The sequence below is a fragment of the Geotrypetes seraphini genome, chromosome 2, assembly GCF_902459505.1.
Source record: "Geotrypetes seraphini chromosome 2, aGeoSer1.1, whole genome shotgun sequence".
Classification (NCBI taxonomy): domain Eukaryota; kingdom Metazoa; phylum Chordata; class Amphibia; order Gymnophiona; family Dermophiidae; genus Geotrypetes; species Geotrypetes seraphini.
Window position 1 is genome coordinate 68,597,849 of NC_047085.1, and position 26,291 is coordinate 68,624,139.

Here is a 26,291-nt window from a genome sequence, read left to right on the forward strand (position 1 = left end):
GGAAACTGCACCTTCAAAAGGACATTAATCAACTGGAGATGGTCTAAAGCATTGTTTGTCAACTTCTTCAAGCCAAGTACCCCCTAGATTAAAACATTTTCAACTGACTCTCAAGCTCTGAGTAGCAGAGATTTTGAAATGTTAAGTAATTAATTAGGCAACATACGAGGTCCCAGCAACTGGGGTACACACCAAGACAGACCTGGAATGATCTGATAAACTGGCCCCTTGATAGGTAGTATGTCATTCTTTTAAAACCAAGTGAAAATGAACAGACACTTGGGGCTCCTTTTATCAAGCCACGCTAGCGGGGTTAACGCGCGTGACTTTTCATCACATGCTAACCCCCGCGCTGGCCAAAAACTACAGCCTGCTCAAGAGGAGGCGGTAGCAGCTAGCGTGGCCGGAGGTTTAATGCACGCTATTACGCGTGTTAAACCGCTAGCGCGGCTTGATAAAAGGAGCCCCAAGACAGGGCCTATTTATAAGAACAGGAGAAATGGAAGATCTCCACAAAAGTCTGAAGAAGAGGTAGAGATTATAAACTTTAGTAGTTGTGAATGGTCAGACTTGATAGACTATTTGGTCTTAATCTGCCATCATCTACGATGTTTAGACAATTGTTAGTGCTGTATAAGTCTCAATTTATCTTACCCATACCATGAATTAAAATTAGTCTTGTTTTGGAATATGAATTTGAAAGAAGGGTTCAATACACATTATCAGAGAAACTAAGCCATCTCCCTTCTTGAATCTTGAAAGGTTTAGCAATTTCCATTAATCTCAGGGGAGTTCATAAAACTCTTACCTGAACACTTATAGTCTGAAGACACTCCTTTGAGTACAGCATCGAAGAGTGAAACTTCCATCTTCTGTTTTTTATGGTGACAGCTTAAGAGAAAAGAGGGCTGAGATACAATAAGGTAGAGAAAAGGCTCTAATTGCATTTCTCCACTTCCTCTACGACCTGGTTGTCGTACAATAGTAATGCCAAGAGCTTGTCGCGCTGATGACCTTGTAGATGCATGAAGGCTTTCTAGTGATAGAAGACCTGTCCTCTTCCTTGTGGGAGAACAGCTGTTACTGTTAAGCAAATCTTCTGCTGTAAGTGCTGAAATACAAGGCTGATTGGATTTAGATTCTGAAACGCTGTCCAAATTAGCTTCTTGGAGGTTCAAAGCACTTTTCCCTGTTTTTTCACCCTCTGTAAGATCTGGTATAGATTGTGATTTAGGTATGGCAGTGCATGAATAAGTCATCAAGGAAATTCGGCTTCCTGTAATGAATATGTCAAAGGGAATAAAATTCAAATTTTTCACAATTGAAGACTGTCGGGAAGGACGAGCAATACGGTGATGACTAGTGCCACTATGTTGTTCAATTTGAACTATTCTTATTTTTACACTATCACTACCAATGCCACTGTCTCGAGCTCCACTATATCGTGAAGAAGAATCTATGGCATGTCCCTCAGATGAATCCATTCTTTTCTGCTCTTTCTTTAAAACCTGTGAAGGCAAAATATGCACACCATTATTATAGTTTACTAGTGTTTATTATTTTAATCACATAGCAAAATCACAATATAAAAAAAGCAATGTACAGCTTTTAGAAGAAAGGTTACCAATGTGCATTAAGGGAATGTTGCACGTTTTTGCTAAATTATGTTAAATGGCACAATTATGGATTATTTGCCCTTAATACATGATTTCTAAGCATAATACAAGTCAAGTTGTAATGAAATGTCAAACAATGAAGTACATGCAAAACAGCTCATTATTATACAAACTGAAGAACACGGTTTGCCTTTGATTTCACAAGCTGTGCTATTCATGGAAAGATAATGCTTTGAATTGTTACGACCTTTCATCACAGAGTTGCTAAAGCATAGCCTGATGCTCCTGGGAAGCCTCTTAAAATGGGCAAGGTCTAAGTAAAATCATCTCCCCCACACTGAGGGCTAGATTTTCAAACAAACTGTGTAAAAAACCGATGGGCTGCTGTCACAGTAGTGATTGTAAAAAAGCGAGTAATTCCCCCCAAAATGCTCATGCAAATGAGGATTGCAGAGAGTAGCAATTCCAAGTTGCCATTCAAGGGCTCTAGGGGAGATTTATGCCCCAACAACCAAGCCTGTGACTCTAAGACCCCAAAGGGATCAGAGAAGGGCTAAGCCCATCATGTCTGTCCTCCTCACATGGCGCATGGACACTCCACAGCCAGTCAACCAGCATAAAGCTGGCATGATACAGGGGTAGAAAGGCATGGGGAGTCCATAGACATCGATTATTAGCAGATAGAGGCTTTTAAGAGAAACTCCGGAAATCCAAGATGGCCACAGAAGGTGCAGCAGAATTTTGATGCCAGAGCTGAATTAAAATTCCAAAAAGTCAGAGAAGGGGTTTATAGAGGAGGAAGACCCTGTAGAAAGCCCCAGAACCCCCCCCCCCAATGTCTCCCATAGACAGTAAAGCACTGTACTCACAGAAATGGAAGGTGCTGTGCCTGTCTCAGCCCTCACTGTAACTGGATTTTTGCGTCTATGTTTACCTAAGAGGATATACGCAACATACCGGAAGCCAACAGGCTATATGCAGGAAACGAAGACGGGAAACTGACAGGGTTGACGGTCAGTCTAGAAGAGATATGCAGGCAGATTGATAGGCTTAAAAATGATAAATCCCCAGGACCGGATGGCATCCATCCGAGGGTAATCAATGAACTGAAAGGGGCTATAGCTGAACTGCTTCAACTAATAGCCAATCTGTAGATTAAATTGGGAAGGATTCCGGAAGACTGGAAGGTGGCGAATGTTACACTGATCTTCAAGAAAGGTTCGAGGGGTAATCCGTGAAACTACAGACCGGTGAGTCTGACCTCAGTACCGGGAAAGATGGTAGAGGCGCTGATAAAGGATCGCATCATTGAGCACCTTGACGGACACAATCTGATGAGCACCGGCCAGCACGGCTTCAGCAAAGGAAGATCTTGCTTGACGAACTTGCTGCACGTCTTCAAGGGAGTAAACAGGCAGATAGACAAAGGCGACCCAGTTCGACAAGGTTCCACATAAACGACTACTTCGAAAAATTGCGAGCCATGGAATCGAGGGTGAAATACTCACGTGGATTAAAAACTGGCTGGAGAATAGGAAACAGAGAGTGGGGGTAAATGGACAATACTCGGACTGGAAAAGCGTCACGAATGGAGTGCTGCAGGGTTCGGTGCTTGGACCCGTGCTCTTCAACATATTTATAAACGATCTGGAAATTGGTACGATGAGTGAGGTGATTAAATTTGCAGACGACACTAAGTTATTCAGAGTAGTGAAGATGCAGGAGGATTGCGAAGATATGCAACGTGACATAAACATGCTCGAGAAATGGCCGCAACATGGCAAATGAGGTTCAACGTGGATAAGTGTAAGGTGATGCATGCCAGTAACAAAAATCTTATACACGAATACAGGATGTCCAGGGCGGTACTTGGAGAGACCCCCCAGGAAAGAGACTTGGGAATACTGGTCAACAAGTCGATGAAGCCATTTGCGAAATGTGTGGTGGCGGCGAAAAGGGCAAACAGAATGCTAGGAATGATTACAAAGGGGATCACAAACAGATCGGAGAAGGTTATCATGCCGCTGTACCGGGCCATGGTATGCCCTCACCTGGAATACTGCGTCCAGCATTGGTCACCGTACACGAAGAAGGACACAGTACTACTCAAAAGGGTCCAGAGAAGAGCGACTAAAATGGTTAAGGGGCTGGAGGAGTTGCCGTACAGCAAGAGATTAGAGAAACTGGGCCTCTTCTCCCTTGAAAAGAGGAGACTGAGAGAGGACATGATCGAAATATTCAAGATACTGAAGGGAATAGACTTAGTAGATAAAGACAGGTTGTTCACCCTCTCTAAAGTAGGAAGAACGAGAGGGCACTCTCTAAAGTTAAAAGGGGATAGATTCCGTACAAATGTAAGGAAGTTCTTCTTCACCCAGAGAGTGGTGGAAAACTGGAACACGCTGCGGGAGCGGACTGCTGGGCACGATGGACCACTGGTCTGACCCAGCAATAGCAATTCTTATGTTCTTAAGATTTCTGCCTCAAGGAAGCTTGTAGCATTTTCCCAGGCCTTGTCTTTGTGGGCCACCTTTTAGTAAGACCCTGAGTGTCTGAAACCCTTGACTCCACCCCACTAGCTCCTCACACGTCTTCAGGGGGATGCAGCTGGCACCTGCTACAATCCTCTGGAACAACAGAAGGCCACTCAGCCTGTGCTCCAGTGCCTGAAAATTAGGGCAAGCTGCACTTTCAGGGGAACTCTCCCTTAGCTGCCTTAAATGTTAGTGTAGGCCGGCTAGGTAGGTTCCCCTTAAAAAAGGTTGCCCCTCCCTACCAGCTACTGCCCTCTGTCCTAGAGGCTGTATATTCGCCCAGGCAGAGCTGTTCCAGGATCTCTGGGAACCTCTGTAGCACCAGGAAAGTCTCAAAAGTTGGAATAAAAACCAGAAAATAATAAAACAGATGCAAAGCAGAAAAAAGACACCTTCTCTTTTTGCTTGCAGAAGGAAAAACTGAGGAGCTGAGGCGGAGTGACACAAGGAGGCAGAGTTCAAAATGTATATGATGCCTTCTGCAAACCTTGCAGGTGAAGGGAAAAAAAAACACTTGTCGAGACTACTGTACCCTTTGCACTAGAAATGCCATTTGACAATTTTTTACTGGCAAAAATGTGTCTTATAAACAAACAAAAAAATCAATCACTATATATATCCACTATAAATGTATTTGAGTGAAGTAGCTTACTGATTGTAAATTTTATTGCAAGCAACTTGATAATGTTCCATAAAACTGTGCTTCTATAAGGATAAATGATCTTGTATCTATATATATATATAAAATCGGAGGTATGTATGTGTGTATGTATGTATGTGTGTGTGTGTGTATGTGCCGCGATCACGCAAAAACGGCTTGACCGATTTGAACGAAACTTGGTATGCAGATCCCTCACTACCTGGGGTGATATGTTCTGGGGGTCTCGCGGCCCTCCTGCACACGTGGGCGGAGCTACAAACAGAAAATCAGATTTCACCCATTCATGTCAATGGAAAAAATGTAAAAAGCTGCCAACGCAAAAACGGCTTGCCCGATTTGAACGAAACTTGGTATGCAGATCCCTCACTACCTGGGGTGATATGTTCTGGGGGTCTTGCGGCCCACCTCCACACGAGGGCGGAGCTACAAACAGAACATCAGCTTTCACCCATTCATGTCAATGGAAAAAATGTACAAAGCTGACAACGCAAAAACGGCTTGCCCGATTTCAATGAAACTTGGTATGCAGATCCCTCACTACCTGGGGTGATATGTTCTGGGGGTCTCGCGGCCCACCTGCACATGTGGGCGGAGCTACAAACAGAAAATCAGATTTCACCCATTCATGTCAATGGAAAAAATGTAAAAAGATGCCAACGCAAAAACAGCTTGCCCGATTTGAACGAAACTTGGTATGCAGATCCCTCACTACCTGGGATGATATGTTCTGGGGGTCTCGCGGCCCACCTCCACACGTGGGCGGAGCTACAAACAGAAAATCATATTTCTCCCATTCATGTCAATGGAAAAAATGTACAAAGCTGCCAACGCAAAAACAGCTTGCCCGATTTGAACGAAACTTGGTATGCAGATCCCTCACTACCTGGGGTGATATGTTCTGGGGGTCTCGCGGCCCACCTGCACACGTGGGCGGAGCTACAAACTGAAAATCAGATTTCACCCATTCATGTCAATGGAAAAAATGTAAAAAGCTGCCAACGCAAAAACGGCTTGCCCAATTTGAACGAAACTTGGTATGCAGATCCCTCACTACCTGGGGTGATATGTTCTGGGGGTCTCGCGGCCCACCTGCACACGTGGGTGGAGCTACAAACAAAAAATCAGATTTCACCCATTCATGTCAATGGAAAAAATGTAAAAAGCTGCCAACGCAAAAACGGTTTGCCCGATTTGAACGAAACTTGCAACACATCTTCCTTTTCAGTTTAAGAGATTGCAAATTCCAGTGAGACTTGCATTCTCTATCACAATCAACAAATCACAGGGACAGACTATTACATACTGTGGAGTGGATTTAAGATCCCCCTGTTTTTCCCATGGACAACTCTATGTTGCTTGATCAAGGGTGGGTTCACCCAAGAATTTATATGTTCTTGCTCCTGGAGGTGAAACTAAAAATATTGTTTATAATCAAGTTTTGTGTTAGTTGTATTGTATTCATTTTGTCAAATATTTCACATTATAATTTGAATATTGTACTTTTTATAAAGCTGTAAAAAAATAATTTCATTCACCACTATAAAGTATCTTTATTTGAATCCATTTACAGTGTTATTGCTATAATTAAATACCCGTGCAACGCCGGGGCATCAGCTAGTAATTAAATAAAACTTATTCTGGAGCACAAAATATCAAATAATGCAAACACTACAATTTTTATGATATTAACAAACAAGGAATTTTGATATGGAAAAAAGGAGTCCTTTTTAAAGTCACTGCAACAGTAATGTCAGCCACTGGATTGCAGATTAAAGGTATCATTTATTGCTTACCAGTATTGTTAGATCATCTATCTTTACATAACTCATTTAAAGTGAATAACAAAAGTTTACTTTAATTAGCTACTGGTGTGCATTAACATGACAATGATTAAACCGGATAAACCAACTGTACATTACGCCTGTCCTCTTAACCAGATGTTCTACATTATTCTATTTGAAAATGTACTTTGAGCCTTTTTTAAAAGATCGACCTTCTGCTTTCAGAGAATTAAATGCATATTACTGTAGTGGAGAAGATAATATTTCAGACCTCCAGGCATATATTAAACACACTGGCAGCACATTAGACAAAATGCTTTACTTATTAGATACTTCCTATTCTAAACAGTGTCATCAAAGGCTAAAAACAAAATCCATATAAAAGCTGCACAATGCTTCCACACAGAACCTGTGCCAAAATCCTTCTACTTTCCAACTAATGAGGAAAGGATGTGTATTCTTAACATATGAATGTAAGATTTTCCAAGCATTCACTTTAGGAAACAAGAATATTGATTCCATATGGTTCATGTTAAATAAAATGGTATTGGTAAAATAACCTTTAAGATATCTGGCATGATAACTGTAATTAAACAGTACTCAAAGGTCTAAAACAAAAGGGAATTTGGTTCCACAATGGCTAATTAAAATAAAATGAAAAAACACAGCATGTCATCTTTCAAGATAAATTGTTATTGTTTAAGAACTATTCAAATACTGTTAAAATATACTTTTAGATAAAATCTAAAAGGACTGGAAAATATTTGTGGCTTAAAAATGGATAGTTTGGCGAGGAAAAAAAGTATAGAACTTAAATTTTATGCTGAGATAATAGCTTTAAGGCTTTGAGTATAAACAGATGGCTCTTAAATCAGAGGCTTCTACAGTTTCACAGTCAGAAGGCATTTCAATCTGAGGAGATTTTCTATAGTAAGAAAAAAACATGCCACACTGATACTTGACTTCTTATATCATTTCAGTGCATTTCTCAGTCAAATACCTTAAATATAATAGCCACCAAGGAAAAGGTGTTGAAAGCTGTACCAGTAGCTGAGGACCTGTGGCTAAGTCCTTTCTTTCAAGTGTGCAGACAGGTAATGTTATTATCTTAACCCCCGACATGCCAAGAACTGTATGGCATACAAACCAGCAGGAACTATCCATACACACACTAATACAGTATGCACTGATGATAAACATCTATAAAACTGCATAGAAAGCATATTTAACATCTTTGCCACTAAGGTATACTGTATACATAACATATATGATGAACTATATGGATTTAATTTTACTAAGCACATTACCATATACAACATTTATAAAATTGTTGAAAAACCAACCAACCAACATATAGTACTTTGATATGTCATGCAAAGGGAAGGATGCTCTGTTTTGAATCCAAACAGTGGCTTTTGGTTATATTGATTATGATTTATTACTAAAGCAGATTACTTTGCTAGCACTTGCAGGCATGGCTTTTATAATGGTTTACATCTTTATTTATTTATTTTGTAATACACTAGATTTATGTCTTTTAGAATTCAAATTATTCCAAGAAGAAGCAATTGTTGTGATATGAAATACAAGACTTGATCCTTGCATCCGTTTTATTTATTATATATAGGGTAAACGGGATGGAAAATATACCACTTTTCTGTGAAGTTACAATCAAAAGCAATTTATATATGTTAGACAGGTACTTATTTTATCACAAGAACCTGCAGTGAGAAACTGAATTCATAACCTCAGGGTGCTGAAGCAGGTGTTCTAACCACTAGGCCACTTTTACACTCTAGCCTATTAGCCATGATAAAAGGGATAGGATAACATTCCTATGAGGACAGGCTAAAACGACTAGGGCTCTTCAGCCTGGAGAAGAGACGGCCCAGGGGAGATATGATAGAGGTCTATAAAATACTGAGTAGAGTGAAATGGGTAGAAATGAATTGCTTGGTTACACATTCCAAAAATACTACGACTAGGGACCACATAATGAAGCTACTAAGTAGTAGATTTAAAACAAAGAGAAGAAAATATTTCTTCACTCAACGTGTAATTGAACTCTGGATTCATTGCCAGAGAATGTGGTGAAAGCAGTTAGCTTAGCAGGGTTTTTAAAAAGGTTTGGATAACTTCCTAAAAGAGAAGTCCATACGCCATTATTAAGATGGATGTGGGGTATCCACTGTTTATTCCTGGGATAGACAGCATAAAATATGTTTGACTCTTTGGGATTTTGCCAGGTATTAGTGACTTGGGTTGGCCATTGTTGGAAACAAGATACCAGGCTTGATAGACCTTCGGACTGTCCCAGTACAGCAATTCTTATGTTCCTCAATGCATGTGGCTATTGAGGTCTTAGATGTTACCTTGTCATTAACTTCTTCCTGGGTGCCTGCCACCCTCACTATCTACTCTCATCATGGTCTCTCAAAAGTGCTTATTTCTGTATGTAGGTCTGAATTTCTGAGTGACAGATAATTATTTGCATTGCTTAAGTTTTCAGAAGTCTTGAAGCCTTTATCTCATTCTGGCAGATCCCTGAAATGTTGCCATCATCTCTGCTGATGTCTGGATCAAGACATATTGTAGATTCTCCATCAAGTCTGCTACTGATTCTATCATGGGACTCTCTGAAATGATGTCCATTTAGGATTGCTGAATCCAGTGGAGAAGGGCTCAATCTAATTTTGCCCCCACCTGCAGGAACAAGAGAGACTCCAAAAATGCCTTTTTCATAAGGGTCTCCAGCTTCCTATCCTATGGGTACCTCAGAACCACCTCACCTTCCACTAGATTTTAGTGTGCATAGTGATTTCTGCCACTAGTGTGTCCAACTTAGGAATTCTTAAGCATTTCTCCTGGCTTTAAACTTGGCAAAAGGCAGAAGCTTTTCATTTCCCTGATCACCTTAGGTTCTTAATCCAGGACTGCCCAGGCATCCTACAAAATCTCTAATAATCTGGTGGAAAGGGAAATACTTTACGAGTCTATAAACCTCTCCTAAATTGGAATCCACCAAAATCATGAGGCCCTCCTTCTGATCTTACAATCTTCCAAAATCTTTAATGAGGCTCCTCCTTCCCCTTGTACTTCAACATCCTCCAGTGAGTAGCCCTCTATTGGAACTAAAGACTCAGGACACTAAAGACTTCCATTAGATCTAAAGAGGTTAGAACTCTCTGGCCCTTATAGCTATAGACCAGGGGTATCAAACTTAAATCACATAAGGGGCCGAAATCTAAAACGCAGGTTAAGTAGTGGGCCGGATTTTTTATTAAGATACTTGCTCCCTCCTTTGCTGACATGCAGTGTGGGCCCCAGCACCGGCGGCGGCTCCAATGCTCACAGGATCAATCGCCGGCACCAGCACCAAAATCCATGCTGCGCGCCAGCAAAGGAGGGAGTTATTCTTAGTAGAAGTATAGGGATGCAACCTCTCCAACCCCACCCCGGCTACAAAATAAATAAAAAACACTTTTCCTCTCTTTTAGGTCCTAGTTCATGCTTGCTGTCTAACACCAGCTCTGGCAGGATACATATTTCAAATCTGACATATTGTAATCACAAAATAGAAAATAAAATTATTTTTTCTACCTTTTTTATGTCTGGTCATTTTGCTTTTGGTCGCAGTTTCTCTTTCTGATTTTGTCTATCTTCTAATTCTCTTTCCAGTGTCAGCTGTCCATTTTTTTTCTCCTCTTCTCTGTTGCTCCAGTCCCTGTCTCCAACATATTGATTTTTCCCGTTCAACTTTTCTCCTTTTTTCTTTTCTGCCTCTGTCCACTCAAATCTCACCCTCTTTCTCATCCTTCTCCTTTTTAAATTTTCAGCTACCTATCAATTTTCCATCTTCTTTTATTCTGTAGCTCTCCCATTTCCCATCTCACTTCTTTCCCAGCCTTCTATTTCCTTCTCTCTCTCCTCCTCTCTCCTCTTGGTCCAACATTTTGCTCCGTCTCTTTTCTGTTGTTCTTCTTCCCTCCCCCCTTGATGCTGAACAATGAGATGGAAAGGGGGGGGGAAGAGATGTTGCATCTTCCCTCCACCCCAGGTATAACATTTCTCCATCCCCTTCCATCTCCAGATTCAACTTCTCTCCCTTTCTCTTCCCAACTGCCCCCCCATCCCATCTCTCCCCCTATCTGCCTGCCTCCCTCCCCCCAGGTCCACCATTTCTCTTTCTCTTCCGAATGGTTCTCCCTCAAGTAACTTTTTCCCTCTTTCTCCACACTACCCAAGGTCCAACCTCTCTCCCTTCACAGCACGTCGTGCCTTTCCCTCTGGCGCTGGTCTGATGTCGCTGCCGAGCCAGGGAGTCTGCCGGCCTCGGTGATTTGGAAGTGCTGTGTGTGGCTCCTCCTCCTGTTTTTTGCCTGCCGCGGTCTGTCTCCAATGACGCGCAACTTCCTGTTTCCGCCCGGGTAGACCACGGCAGACGGAGAGCAGGAGGGGGAGCCACGAACAGCACTGCCGAGGCCGGCGGACTTTCCTGCGTGGCGATGGCGGACCAGAGCGGAGGGGAGTACACGCTGGGCTCAGAATGGGAAGATCGGGAACATTGCCGCGGGCCACATAAAAAGGCCAGATGAAACATAGAAACATAGAAATAGACGGCAGATAGGGGCCACGGCCCATCTAGTCTGCCCACCCTAATGACCCTCCCCTACCTTTGCTTAGTGAATAGAGCCCACGTGTCGATCCCATTTGGCCTTAAAATCAGGCACGCTGCTGGCCTCAATCACCTGCAGTGGAAGACTATTCCAACGGGCCTTGTGCTTGGCACATGTGCTAGGCACATGTGCTATAGACTGCAAAATTTCCATATACAAAGAAGCACTGACTTTCCTTAAGTCTTGAATGGGCCGAATAGTGTCTTCCTTCTTGGATACCATAAAGTTAAGGGAGTACCATTTAAATAACTTTACTGGTTGTGCACAAGAAACCTAATGGTTAATGCAGAGGACTGAGATTCTGGGGAACTGGGTTCAGTTCCCACTGCAGCTCATTGTGACTCTGCGCAAATCATTTAACCCTCCGTTGCCCTAGGTATAAAAAACTTAAGATTGTGAGCCCACTAGAGATAGAGAAAGCACCTGCATTCAATGTGAACAGTGCTGCATATGTCTAGTAGTGCTACAGAAATTATTAATAGTTGTAGTAGCCCTCCCAAAGGAAAGGGATAACTCAAGGGAAGCAGACAAGCTGGTTCCTAAAGAGGGGGAGGGGAGATGCAGGAAGGGAACAGCTTGCCTCCAGTTTTACTATAGAAGCATAGTTTTGCTCTGTTTCCATCTGCTGGCAGGAAGCCCATGTCTGTGCTTCTCACCAGACTACCGCTGCGTCATATCTCTCCATTTCAATCTGTTCAGAATACTGCTGCATGCCTTATATTCTGCCAGGGTCATTATACCCACATTACTCCTCTCCTCAGGTCTCTTCACTAACTCCCAGTCCGCCTCTGCATACGATTCAAACTCCTCTTACTGACGTTCAAGTGTACTCGCTTTGCAGCTCCTCAGTATCTCTCTTCTCTTTACTCCCTATACTCCCCTTTGGGAACTCCAATCATCAGACAAGTCCCTCCTCTCTCTACCCTTCTCCTCTACTGCCAACTCTAATCTCCATCCCTTCTACCTTGCTAAGCTGCATGTTTGGAACAACTGCCTGGCTCTCTACATCAGGTTCAGTCTCTGGTGGTATTAAAAGCCAGACAAGAAAACCACTTATTTGAAGCTGTGTTTAAGCACTGACCCAACCAACATATCCCTTAATAGTCCTTTACCACCATTTAGTCCCCTCTGTGTAACATAAACATAACATAAAACTCACTTGTATACCGCAAATACCATTAAGTTCTATGCGGTTCACAAAGACTAATAATACAAATGAATAAACATCCAATATCTAACTTCCGAAAAATTCCCTAAAAAGATACGTCTTTAAGGCACATCAAAATTGTTGATACGAATTTGAGAATATGAATATGTGAGTTAAATCCGTAGTCCATAAGGCTGCCTGAAAAGATAACTTCTGTGTGTCTGTCATAATTAGATTGTAAGTTCTTCTGAGAGATCGTCTCTTGCATGTGCAATGCGTGTGCCTGATAGCACTATCCTATATAATAAAAGGCTAACTCGCGCATGCGCACTTCTATTTGCGTGTTCCGTGCGCTGTAGGTCTGTGGCCGAAGGAGTGCGCATGCGTGCGAATACGTCACCACCCGATCGCTTCCACAAGCCGGACCGCAGCCAGACGACGATCTCCGTTCCTCCTGCCGCCGCCGATCTCCGTTCCTCCTTTGCCGCCCACCCCCTTCTCTTCCCGCGGGCCCTCATGGCGATTCCAGCAGCATATGCATCAGTCTTCACATGCTGCTTCGGGCCCTTCTACTGCCCTGATTTGCTCTGCCGCGTCTCTGATGATGTCATCAGGGACGTGCCTGAGTAAATCAGGGCAGTAGAAGGACCCGAAGCAGCGTGTGGAGACTGATGCACACACTGCTGTAATCACCATGTTTGTAGTCCGGACCGCGGGAAGGGAAAGGGGGGGGTTAGAGGAAACGCTAATGCTGCTGCACAGGGAACGCAGCCAGATGGACCGTGGGAAGGGAAGGAGGGCTTTGAGGGAGCCGGCTGTCGGCGGAGGGCATAAGCGGGCCCAGGACGGACTTGCTCCAGCTCTACAATCCTGTCCCTTAAACTCCCTGGCTGCCTAAGTTATTTTAATTTGAAATCTGCCGCCGTCGCCGCAACTCCTCTCTCATCTTCCAACATAATATAAGTGCAGCTCATGAGAGGAGCTGCGGCGGCGGCTTTGAAAACGGCTCCCTTAGTTCTTTGCTGGATTTTTTTTTTTAAGTTTAAAGCTGCCGCCGTGGCTCCTCTCACGATTCCAGCCTGTGTCAGAGAAGGCTTCCGACGCAGGCGGGATCGTGAGAGGAGCCGCGTCGGCATCTTTAAACTTAAAACAAAATCCAGCAAAGAACTAAGGGAGTCGTTTTATGTGCATGCTGCTACGAAGGAACAGGTGAGGGGGAGGGAAATGCTGATGCTGATGCACAGGGAGCAGGCAGGCATGGCAGGGGGAGAGGGAAAGGGGCTGCTTTGGGGGTAGGGGTGTGCTGGGGGCACACAGCAATCATGGGCAGGGGATCACAGAGCAGGCAGGCATGGCTCAACAAGGGGAGAGGGAAAGGGGGCTGCTTTGGGGTGAGCGGTTTGCTGGGCCAGACAGCAATCATAGGGGCAAACAGAAGGGGGCCACGGAGCAGGCAGGCATAGCACAAAAGGGGGCAGGGGCATTGGGAAACGGGGCTGCTTTGGGGGGAAGGGTGTGCTGGGGGCACACACCAATTATGGCGGGGAAGAGAAGGGGGCCACAGAGAGATAGGCAGGCATGGCGCAATGGAGAAATACAGGCAGGTAGGGCGCAAGGCAGGGACACAGACAGAAAAAATGACAGACAGACAGCATCCAAGCACAGAGAGAGAAAGGAAAAAAAAACAGTCGTCTACTCTAGCACCCGTTGGACAGGGGGAGAACGAAAGAGATGCTGATGGACAGGGGGGTTGAAGAAAAAGGAACGGAGGACTAATGTTGGACAGGGGGAGAAGGAAAGAGGTGCTGCTGGACAGGGGGGAGGTAAAACAAAGGGAGAAGGGCTGCTGCTGCATAAGGAGAGCAGTTAAGGGGTGGTGGTGGACACAGGGGAGGTAAAAGGAAGGGAAAATGGACAGGGGGAGCAGGCATGGGGTGGTGATGGACAGCCAAGGAAAAAGAAAGGCAGAATGAAAAAAGCGGCTAAGGAGAGATAAAGAAATAAAGACAGACACACATACATATGTTCTAGCACCCGTTAATGTAACGGGCTTAAAGACTAGTAGAAATAATAAATTGTTGCTGTGTATATGAGGAAGATAGTAAAGTAAGGGCAATATAAGTGTACTTGATGAGTGATAAGTATGATTGGAGGGTTTTAATACAGCTTTTTATCAAATTAAGAAAATTAAGAATAATTTAATCTAGCAAACTTTATACAACTGCTTATTATGCAAAACCTTCCCACTTTTAACCCTGGCACTCAGGTTCCATTCCAGCTCCATAAATGGTTGTAATATTAATAAAATGAAAAAAAAAAACCCCTCTCCCAATATAATAAACAAAAACAAAGAGAAAGTAAAACAAAATTTATTACATTGGACTTCTTAAGTTATTCAAGCAGTATAAACCGCAAACATCATAGAACTGGGATCTTATCTTGGACATTATAATCAGTTTTTCCATAAGGAATACATCCCAAGCTCTAAAACCATTGGGTCTGCCTCTCGTTTTCAATATCTGGCTACTGTCAATCTGGCAGCTGAATGTAAGCATTGTATTAAATGCCTTTTCCTTTGAGATCTCTAAAGTACAATTCACTCCCAATAAAAACAAAGACATGTTCATTTGGATTTGTATATTCATAATCTTCTAAATAGCCTCATTGCCAGGGTACTGGGGCTGTAGCTCTAAACACTGCACCACACACTCCTCAGTATCAGATGCCTCAAATATCTGAAGACCAATAAAACCAAAAGAAATAGGGAAAACCCAAACCACCTAACACTTCAGGAGTGCAATTGTCTATTCACAATTCTTCATCTGCCAATAAGAATATGTATAACTATAAAAGGAATTTCACTGGAAATGCAACAAGTAAGAAAATAGGAAAATAATTTTAAGAAATATAAGCATAAGAACATAAGCAATGCCTCTGCTGAGTCAGATCAGAGGTCCATCATGCCCAGCAGTCCGCTCACGCGGTGGCCCATCAGGTTCAGGACCTGTATAGTAATCCTTTATCTATACCCTTCTATCCCCTTTTCCTTCAGGAAATCATCCAATCCCTTCTTGAACCCCAAAACCGTACTCTGTCCTATCACGCCCTCTGGAAGCACATTCCAGGTGTCCACCACCCTCTGGGTGAAGAAGAACTTCCTAGCATTGGTTCTGAATCTGTCCCCTTTTAATTTTTCCGAATGCCCTTTTGTTCTTATAGTTTTCGAAAGTTTGACGAATCTGTCCCTCTCCACTTTCTCTACGCCCTTCATGATCTTGTAAGTCTCTATCATATCCCCTCTAAGTCTCCACTTCTCCAGGGAAAAGAGCCCCAGTTTCTCCAATCTTTCAGCGTATTTTTTAAACTCTGTAAACCGTGTCGAGCTCCACTTCAGTGGAGAAGATGTGGTATATAAACCTAAGGCTTAGTTTAGTTTAGTTTAGTATGAAAGGTTTTCCATTACTTTTTTCAAGTGTGTCGCTCTCTTCTGAACCCTCTCGAGTATCACCATATCCTTCTTCAGGTACGGCGACCAATATTTGATGCAGTACTCCAGATGCAGGCGCACCATTGCCCAATACAATGGCAGGCTAACTTTTTTCATTCTGGTTGTAATACCCTTCTTGATTATACCTAGCATTCTATTCGCTTTCTTAGCGGCCGCTGCACACTGTGTCAATGGCTTCATTGTCTTGTCCACTATTACCCCCAAGTCCCTTTCTTGGGTACTCTCATTCAATGACAGCCCTCCCATCTTAAGTACATTTATCATGAGGCCATAGGTTATTCCTTAAGGGGCATGCCAGAAGAGCAACATCAGGACCCTTGGGAGCCCCTTAGGAGCCAGAAGGAACCAGAAGGATTTGGAATTTTGATCTTTTATTTATCTCTGTTTTCTTTGGCTTAATAATGGTTAAGCTTAAGGGGAAGATCAAAGACACAAGTATCTCAAAGCCAGCAAGTCCTATGGATAAGCATGTACAAATGAATTGTAGCAGGTTTCTGGGTCTTGCAGCCTCTGTATAGAAAGAACCAATATTTCAGCCATCATGCTGTGGCTTTCCTCAGGATATGCTGTGAGGTCTGAAGTGTCTTTATATATAGTGGGTTCACAGACCTAATTGAGAACAGGGCAGTCTCTGGGTCAAGAAATTTAAATTTTTGTCAGGAAAGTTTGTTGAACTGAACTGGTTGAGAACAGGAAAAGCTGCTGGTCAGAATTTTAATTTTGGCGGGAAAGTTTACTGGAGGTCCAAGTTTGAATTTGAATTTTAGCGGGAAACTTAGTTGGAAATCCAAGTTGAAATGTTGAGTATTGGCGGGAGAATTCGGAATCCAATTTTTGATATCTGGAGCGAGGGTCTGAGGTCCCACTTTTAAATTCTGTAAGGATCAAATCAGTCTACAATGCACCACCAAAACTTGAATCCGCACTTACACATGTGAAAGACTGGTTGCCTTTTCTCCCATGCAGTTGTGGTCAATCTTACATTGGTGAAACTGGACGCACTATAGAGCAGTGTTTCTTAACTTCTTCAAGCCAAGTACCCCCTAAGTCTAACAAATATCACCTGAGTACCCCCACCCAAGCTCTCTGGTTGCATTTCCTTCTGACTGTGCATCCAATATTTATTTCTTTCTGCCTCCGGCACACTTTCTCTTCTCCGGACCTCATTCCCTTCCCCAACCAACATCTCTCTCTCTGTTCTTCCATGAGCCCAACATTTCTCCCTCTCTCATCCCCTGGATCATGTGCCACATTTTTTACCAGTGCCCACCAGCTCCATGCCCATTTCTCCTTCTTTCACCCCTCTCCAGCACCATGCCACAACTTTCCCTCCATCATTATGTCCAATATTCCTCCCCCTTGCATCTCCACCACCATATCCGACATTTCTACCTCTCATCCTTCTCTTCCCCATGCATCTCTACCTTTCTCTATCCCCAATTTTCCTCTTTCTTCATTTCCCCATGTGCCACCATCTCTTTCCCTCTCTCACAAACTCATGCCTGACAATTCTCCCTTTCTATTCCCTCCCTCCTATGTCCCAAGTTAGTGCCCCCTTCCTCCCTCCCTTCTGTGTCCCATGTTCATGCCACCTCCCTTCTTTCTGAGTCGATTTCATACCCCCTCCCTGCTTTCCAGCTATTGTCCCAGAATCGTGCCCCTCAATGCCCCAATGTGCTCCTTCCCTCCCCTTTATCCCAGAAAGATTGTGTCACCTTAGTTGTTTGAGCCACACTCGCTCCATCTGCCTTCAGTGGCTTGTTGGGGGGGATGTGCAGGAAGCAATTCACATGCTGCATGTGGCTGACCCACAAGCCTTCCCTCCGACATCAGCTCTGACATCAGAGAGGTGGTTTCTGGGTCATCTATATGCAGCGTGTGAACTGCTGCCGGCTGCATGTCCCCTAACAAGCTGCTGAAGGCAGAAGGAGTGAGTGCTGCAAGGAGGTAACCGAGAACCACACTCCCCCCCATTGACTTGGAAGGCTTTCCTCTGACGTCAGTACCAGCCTCTTTCCTGACAGAATTTAAAAGTGGGACTTCAGATCCCTGTTCCAAACATTAAAAATTGGGTCTCGAATGCTTCAGCCAATACTCAACATTCAAACTTAGATTTCCAACTAACTTTCCCACCAAAATTCAAATTCAAAGTTGGGCCTCCAATGAACTTTCTTGCCAAAATTCAAATTCTGACTAACAGCCTTCCCTGTTCTCAATCAGGTCAGCTCAACAAATTTTCCCACCCAAAATTCAAATTTCTCGACCCACAGACTGCCCTGTTCTCAATCAGGTCCACGAACCCACTATATATAAAGACACACTGCAGACCTCACAGCATACCCTGAAGAAATCCACAGCATGATGGCTGAAACATTGTTTTTTTCTACATAGACGTGGCAAGACCTGGAAACCTGCTACAATCATGATGCCAGCTGCGGAAGTCTCAGAGAACATGTACAAATTAAGTTGTCTTCTTCAGCTCCAGCTGAATTATCTGTTTCTGAAGCCTCTTTGAGTGAGGGAGGAAGATCCATCCCTTACCTTCTTTTTACTCCTGCTGGTCACACAGGGACATTTTCCCAAGATGGTATTGTTCCTATGGGCGAGATAGCTATGGATTTATATACACTACCTTCATTGCAGCCATATGTAGTTTGTGATGTTGCAACCGCGAGAATTCGCAGGAGCCAGTAAGGAAGCCTCTCAGCACCGAGAGCCAAATCGCGTGCCTGCTCGTACTGCTCAGCGGCTGAAGAAACTCGCGGCAGCCGGTTAGCAGCGGGGCAGGAACTTGGAAAGTTTGCTCCTGCCCGCTGCACCTCCACTGGGGATCGGTAGTAGAGGTATGAGGCTAGGGCAGGGTTCAGAGCCCGGGAGGGAGGGTGCAGAGTCTGACGGGGGAAGGAAGGAAGGGTGCTGGGTGCAGAGCCTGACAGGGGAAGGAGGGAAGGAAGGGTGCTGGGTACAGAGCCTGACCATGGGGGGGGGGAGGGAAGGAAACGTGCTAGATGGAGAACCTGATGGGGGAAGGGAGGGAGGGAAGGAAGGGTCTTGGGTGCAGAGTCTGACAGGGGAGGGAAAGAAGGGTGCTGGGTGCAGAGCCTGACAGGGGAGGGAGGGAAGGGTGCTGGGTGCAGAGTCTGACAGGGGAGGGAAGGAAGAGAGCTGGGAGCAATGCCTGACAGGAGAGGTAGGGAAGGGTGTTGGGTGCAGTGCATGGTAAGAAGGGAGCTGACAGGGGAGGGAGTGCCTGACAGGGGAGGGAGGGAAGGGGGCTGGGCACTTGAAAATTAAGCTGCCCGACTTATATTCGAGTCAACCATTTTTTCTCTTTTTTTTGGGGGGGGAAGAGGGGTCATGACTTGTATTCGGATTGACTTATATTTGAGTATATATGGCACATATACACTGACAAAAAGGCTTCTTTGAAAGACACAGCTCATCTAGCCATGTTCAAGATCTTGGAAATTTGGCAGCATACAAGAATACCACAGCGAACAGACTGAGGGATTCACATATTGATGAAGCTTTATGATGAATATGAGATGATAAAAAAGAACTGCAATAAATGTGATCTGGTGAATAAGAAACCTTCAAAGAATGTCTCGTCAATCTTTTTGATATTGCTACCAGTGATGCATTCGTCACAATAAAATCAAAGACAGTTAATTTCTAATCAACGTGGTATATCAAGTATTAAATAAACCTCAAAACTTAGAAAGTGAGTGTGAGCAGAAAGATGTTTGTGGCCAAAGTAGAGGCAGAAAATGTCATTTTCAGTAGTTCTACACAGCCAACTGCTACTTTTCTCCGTCTGACTAGTAGATTATCTGATCCAAGAATATTGCTGAAGCTAACTCTGACAATTCTTCAAATTTATATGCTGATCTTGTTCCAGTTCTCAGTCAAAACAGCCAAAGGTGAAGATCCTTACATATCCTGAAGTTGCCACAGTGTTAGATTGTGTCAATTTGCCAGACAGGGGTGCCACATTTGTCATTGCCATAGCACTTGACCATGATATAAATGAAATGACATTGTCAAGAAGATCATTCCAGTATTCATGGTCCAAGAACATGAGGAGGCAGTTACTCTGAAGGATGAATTCCTTGATGAAACAACAGTAACTCCATTACTGCTGCAGTGGAATGGAAAACTTCTGGCAATTACTGGAAGTAAAGAAATGGTCGTCAGAATTGCAGTATTTCTCACTGACAACGGAGAAGAGAGATTATTTAGAGTTTGAAAAATTGGCCGTGGAACTGGCAAACAGCAAGCTGAAGCGTATCTTACAGTACTGGATGAGTGGAGTCTTTGGACTGATGTTTGATACCACTGTGAATAATACAGGCCTGAAGAATGGTGCATGCAACCTTCAGTGAATTATCAGTAGGACAAGAGTTAGCATAGCTCACCTGTCAACATCATATGATGGAACTGGTGCTTGGAAGTGTTTTCACTCAATTGATTGGTTAGTGGAGGACTAGATGTTGCAGTGTTCAAAAGATTTCAGCAAAATTGGCCATATGAAGACCAGGATTCATATGAAGTTGTTGTGGACAATGTGTGTGATACAGTCCATCAGTTCTTCAGAAAGAAATTGCAACTTTCTGCAGAACAGCCTTAAATGCATCACATCCATGGGAAGACTACAAGGAATTTCTTGAGCTCTGTTTAATTTTTTTGGGCAGCTGCCCAGATGCAGATAAAATGAAGCCATCATTTTGAGCACCTGGGACCTTCCACCATGTATGGTGGATGCCAAAGGCCATCTACAATATTAAGATATTTTTGTTCCTGCAGTAGTTCTCTCTTATTGCCAAAAAAAAGCAAGGCCTCAAAGAAGTGGTTCTCTCTGTTAGCCTCATCTACATCTGTTATTGGCATGAAGCACCTTTTCCTGTAAAAGCACCACTCAGCGACTTGCTTCTGTTTTCAGAACTCCAGAAATATCCAAACAAGAGTGCTGCCAAGGCTGTGTCAACAACATTCACCAGACATCTGTGGTATTTGTCAGAAATTTTAGATTTTTTTTTTTTTTTTTTAATTTCTATTCTGCTAAGAGTCTAAGCAGATTACAATAAAATTGCACATCAATTTGACAACAATTACAAATCCCATAAACTCTTCCAACAAACTGTCTCCACAGTTTCACTTTCAAAACCCTTAACTTTACCAAAAAGCTTGCACAAACGAGTTTTCTGATCTCTCCTAAAAAAATTTAACATCCCGCACGTCCTATGCGATCTCAGTCAGCAATGAAACTGTCAATTGAGTCTGTTGGAGAAACACACTATAACAGAACGCAGGTGACAGTGATATCAGTGCAACTAAATGAGGCCAAAACAAAACTACTTTGGCTCGGCCCGAAACTGGATCAGCTACCCTCCCACATCCCACTTTCCTCTGGCACCAATCTGCAGCTTGAGCACTCTAGCAAAGTTCTGGGAATCATCATCGACTCCACACTGTCCTTTAACGACCACATCAACTCCCTAGTAAAAAAATGCTTTTTCAATCTCCATATGCTAAGAAAAGTTAGATCCTGCTTCCACCAACAACATTTCGCCGTCCTTGTCCAATCCATCATTCTATCCCGACTCGATTACTGCAACTCCATCTTTCTAAGCCTAACAAAGAAACATCTTCTCAGACTTCAGCGGATTCAGAACACCGCAGCTAAATTAATCTTCGCAAAAGGCAAATTTGACCACGTCTCCCCGCTTCTGTCTAAGCTTCACTGGCTCCCAGTCTTCCTCAGGGTTCGCTACAAATGCGCTTGTCTTACCTTCAAATCTCTTCACGGCATCCTTCCTCCCCTCTTCCCACTATCTTGGCTCTCGAGCACTCACTCCACCAGACCCACTCAGAAATTCAAACTATCCTTCCCTTCTCTAATTGGCATCACCCATACAGGAAAACATGGTACATCCCTCCTCTTCAGGATCACTGAGCTGTGGAACAGCTTTACGGCCCATCTTCGGAGTTCGACCTCCCTCCAACACTTCAGAAAACATCTGAAAACCTGGCTTTTCACCAAAATGTAACCACTCCCTCCCTCTCCATTATTCTATGTACCTCCTCCATCCTTGTTCACCTTACCCCTTCCCCCTTCCATTGTAGTTCCTCCTCTTTATTTTTAATCCCTGTAAACCGTGTCGAGCTCCACTTCTGTGGAGATGACGCGGTATATAAACTTAAGGTTTAGTTTAGTTTAGTTTAGTTTATCAGTGGCAGGTCCACAGTTATGGAATTGCTTGCCTGGCTATTTTGAGGTTATATTGGGATGTACTTCTTAGAAACTTGTGTCAAATACCAGGGTGCCTCGCCATAAATTACCTGATGTATAATTGGCAAAACTTTATACTGAACTCAAATGTTAATTGGTAACCAGTGTAATCATTTCAACACAGACTAAGCAATGAAGTAAAGTTCAAGATGGTGGCAACCATTCAGCTTCCACAATCCACAAGTTCGGTGAAATGTCTCAACTGCCTTCCCAAATCACTCAGTTCCATCGGCCTGGCTTCACGTATAACAAAAAGAACTTATGTCTTCTTTGGTGTTCTTAACACAAATGGAAGATAAAAGGCTCAACAATTTCAGGTTAAAGATCCTGCAAACTAAAGGGATGATCCAAACTACCAGTACCCAGTATTTGAAGCAGTCAGGGTCATCAATGACAGTAGTTAATGACACCACTGAAAGAGCAATTGCCTTAATGCAGTAGTATAATTCAAGTCTCATACAGAATGAGGTGCACAAGCAGCTCCTCCTTTGCCTTGTTGCTCAGCATAGAAAGACCTATCCAATTTGCTCCAAAGTCACACTAATGAATAGAAACATGATGAGAGATAAATGTCAAAAGGCCCATCCAATTTGCCCATCTGCAGCATCCACTATCTCCTCTTCTGACCAAGAGATCCCACATACCTGTCCCATGCTATGTTGAAGTCAGACACAGTTTTTGCCTTCACCACTCTTTCTGTAAAAAAGTATTCCTTAGATTATTCCTGATCCTATCACCTCTTAACCTCATTCTATGCCTTCTCGCTCTGGAGTTTCCTTTCAATTAAAAGAGACTCACCTCATTTGTATTTATGCCACAGAGGTATTTAAACAACTCTATCATATATATCTCCTGTCTTTCCTCCAAAGTATACATATTGAGATCTTTAAGTCTATCCCCATATGCCTTATGACGTACACCATCACCCATATTAGTTCCCTTCCTCTGGACCAGCTCCATCCTGTTTATATCTTTTGAAAGTGCAGTCTCCAGAATTGTACACAATATTCTAAATGAGGTCTCATCAGAGTTTTTTACAGAGGCATCAATACCTCCTTTTTCCTACTGGCCACTCCTCTCCCTTTGCACCCAAGCATCCTTCTTGCTTTCACCGTCACCTTTTCAACCTGTTTGGCCACCTTAAGATCATCACATACTATCACAGCCAAGTCCCGCTTTTTTTTTTGTGCACAAAAGTTCTTCACCTCTTAAACTGTACTGTTCCCTCTGGTTTCTGCAGCCCAAATCCATGATCTTGCATTTCTTAGCATTAAATCTTAGCTGCCAAATTTCAGACCATTCCTCAAGCTTCGCTAGGTCCTTCCTCATATTTTCCATACCATCAGGGGGTAAGAGTTAAGGATGCTCCCTCAGTAATGATGTTAATCTATCACTGGGCAGCAGAGGAAGCTAGCCAAGTACTACAGCTCCCAGGATGCACTGGGCTCACTGAGTCACAGGGGCGGTCCGAAGGTAGGGAGGAGATTATATGCTTTAATCTGGGATCTTTTCAGAGAGGTTGCTGAGAGAGAAGAGAACTCCTGATTTTTCCCTAGACATCAGCTAAGGGCAGAGCTATGGGAAAAGGACTGATGGCTGTACTGCTTGGCTGAGGTAAGCCAAGCAAACCTTCTATAAAGTGTGAAGCAAACTAAAAAGAATAAAAGGTGTTTTATTCATATGAGACTGTGTTGTGTCCTAACCTCCCCTTCCAGTACATGTGCTTCCTTATCACACAGGAGTATCTACTCTATTGCAGATTTTGGTATCATCTGCAAAGAGGCAAATCTTACCAGTCAGCCCTTCAGCAATATTGCTTACAAAAATGTTAAAAAAGATATGATGTAAGTAAGGCTCACTTTAAGCTGTTTCTGAAGATAGCTTTAGATTCTGCATGAAAACTGCATAATTTGGACACTAGTAGTTCGTAAGTTTGAAAAAAAATAAAAATCTACCCCTAAAATTGACATGCCCCAATTCTTTGTGGTTGATATCCAAAGCGATTTAACTTGCCAGTAAAACAGCTCCTTGCTAGATATATCGCCGGTTTGGAGCTAATGTCTAATTTTCAGCGGCACCTAACTAGTTAGTGCTGAACTGGAAACTGGCTATGTTGGGGCCATTTGAGGTTCACTGTTCAAAAACCTCCCACATAAAAGTCAGTCCTATCTTTATGCGATAACCCATAGCTGGATAGGTACTGAATATTGCATTTAAACGGCTATGAGTTAGCCGGCTATGGAACCAGAAATTCCTTCATCTCTCTTCGTAGCATACTTTATTTAATATAATCAATTTTTTCGGTTTGGGAAGGTTGGGCTTACCAAGCTGCTCATCTGTTCGGGGATTCCTCTGCCATTATGGGCTCCTTTTATCAAGCCGCGCTAGCGGTTTAACGCATATAATAGCGCGCGTTAAACCGCCGGCCGCGCTAGCCACTACCGCCTCCTCTTGAGCAGGCGGTAGTTTTTGGCTAACACGGGGATTAGTGTGTGATGAAACGTTGCACATGTAAACCCAGCTAGCGCGGCTTGATAAAAGAAGCCCTATGTTTATTAAAAGTTTTAATCGCACTTCGGTTTGTCAACAGCATGGTATACAAACTATATAAAAACAAGAAATGAAAAGAACACCATATAAAATAGGAAAGCAAAGAAAAAACAATAGAGAAAGCACAGAAATGAAATAAATTAAAAATGAATTAAATCTAAATAATCTAAAAAGAAAATAATTTTGTTTAAATCTTGTTTAAATAGTTGACAAAAAAAACAGGATCACAATTTAACCGAGTTCTCATAAAAATGCTAAACCAAGAAGATGCGTCTTAACCAGTGATCTGAATTTTACATAAGATAACTCAGAATGAATCATAACTGGGAGAGAATTCCATAGGCGAGGAAATGCTGCAAAAAAGGCAGACTTTTGCATAGATGCCAAATGCACCAAATGAACAGCAGACAAAGCCAGTTGGTGAGCAGTCGATGAACATAAGCTACGAGAAGGCTTATATATTAGAAATACAAATATATTAGAAACAAGCTTATATAATTTAAATATACTTGATCCCCTAGCAAAGAAACACAAACAACAAAATATGATCATAAAAACTAGGTTTCAGTTACCTCAGTGGACTTGCTTAAAGGTTCCACTCCAATCATATTGGCTTGTATTAGCTGCTGTAGGAGCTGCACTTGAGCTACATTGAGGAATAAGTCCAGGCTTGTGGTTATATTTACTTCCAGTGAATGACCACAGACTAAAATCTCCTGTAAAGAAAAATAGCAGATTTTTAAAAATGAAATTTGCTGAGTTACACAAGGACATCCTGGATATAACAGGGTAAATTTTCAAAGCATTTATCCGATTAGCAGGTGCTAGATACTAACTCAATATGTGTCGGTGAAAGGGATATTCAGCAGCACTAACTGAATAGTGTCACTGAATAATTCCTATGACTGCCATATGGTTGGAGCCAGAGGTTATCCAGTTAACAACCATATTCAGGTTGAGGTAATCTGGGTAGTGGTCTGAATATTACCACTAACCAGACAGCACTTTCAATTTGGTGATGAAGCAGGATACTGAGTACTGGCTGATATCTGGGTACCTGTGCTGAATATCATTTCATTTTAACTTCAACAGCATTTTAACTTCAACAGCAAGCATTCTGCCTAAATGCTGAAGCAGGAATCTGATCTCAGGTCAGCTATATATAAGACATGTGTTTTTTTTCCAGAGGCTGAGAAGGAAGGTAGGTAGGTAGGGGGCATGTGGGTGAGTGGGGGGTTGGGGGGGGGGCATCCAAGTTTGGCCATTTAGTGGAGGACACACAAAAAAATCTAGTACCAAACATACCCATTTTCAAAACTGCAAAACATCTACCTTGTGTTACCCCCCCAAAAAAAAGAAAATGGCCATTTTTCAGATGTGCATCTATCTTTTTGAATTATTTTTTTTAAAACATGTCCAAAAAAAGAGAAATACGCACAAGACAAGCCTTGCTAATCTTTTTTCTTGTAAACAGGAATGGTAGTCTTGACATTTGGTTAAACCCCTGTTTGTTTTCATGCTCCATCTTC

At 43.0% G+C, this 26,291-nt stretch overlaps 1 protein-coding gene across 8 annotated transcripts in view; it reads right to left on the reverse strand.

Moving 5' to 3' along the window:
* VPS13B (vacuolar protein sorting 13 homolog B) overlaps nt 1-26,291 on the reverse strand; it is a 1,237,203-nt gene that overhangs the window by 437,797 nt on the left and 773,115 nt on the right. For all 8 annotated transcript variants that reach the window (XM_033933145.1, XM_033933154.1, XM_033933146.1 and 5 more), the window contains 2 exons: nt 25,335-25,478; nt 809-1,508 (listed from right to left, as the gene is read on the reverse strand). In XM_033933145.1, the coding sequence (XP_033789036.1) occupies nt 809-1,508; nt 25,335-25,478 (844 nt within the window). The remainder of the gene's footprint in view (nt 1-808; nt 1,509-25,334; nt 25,479-26,291) is intronic.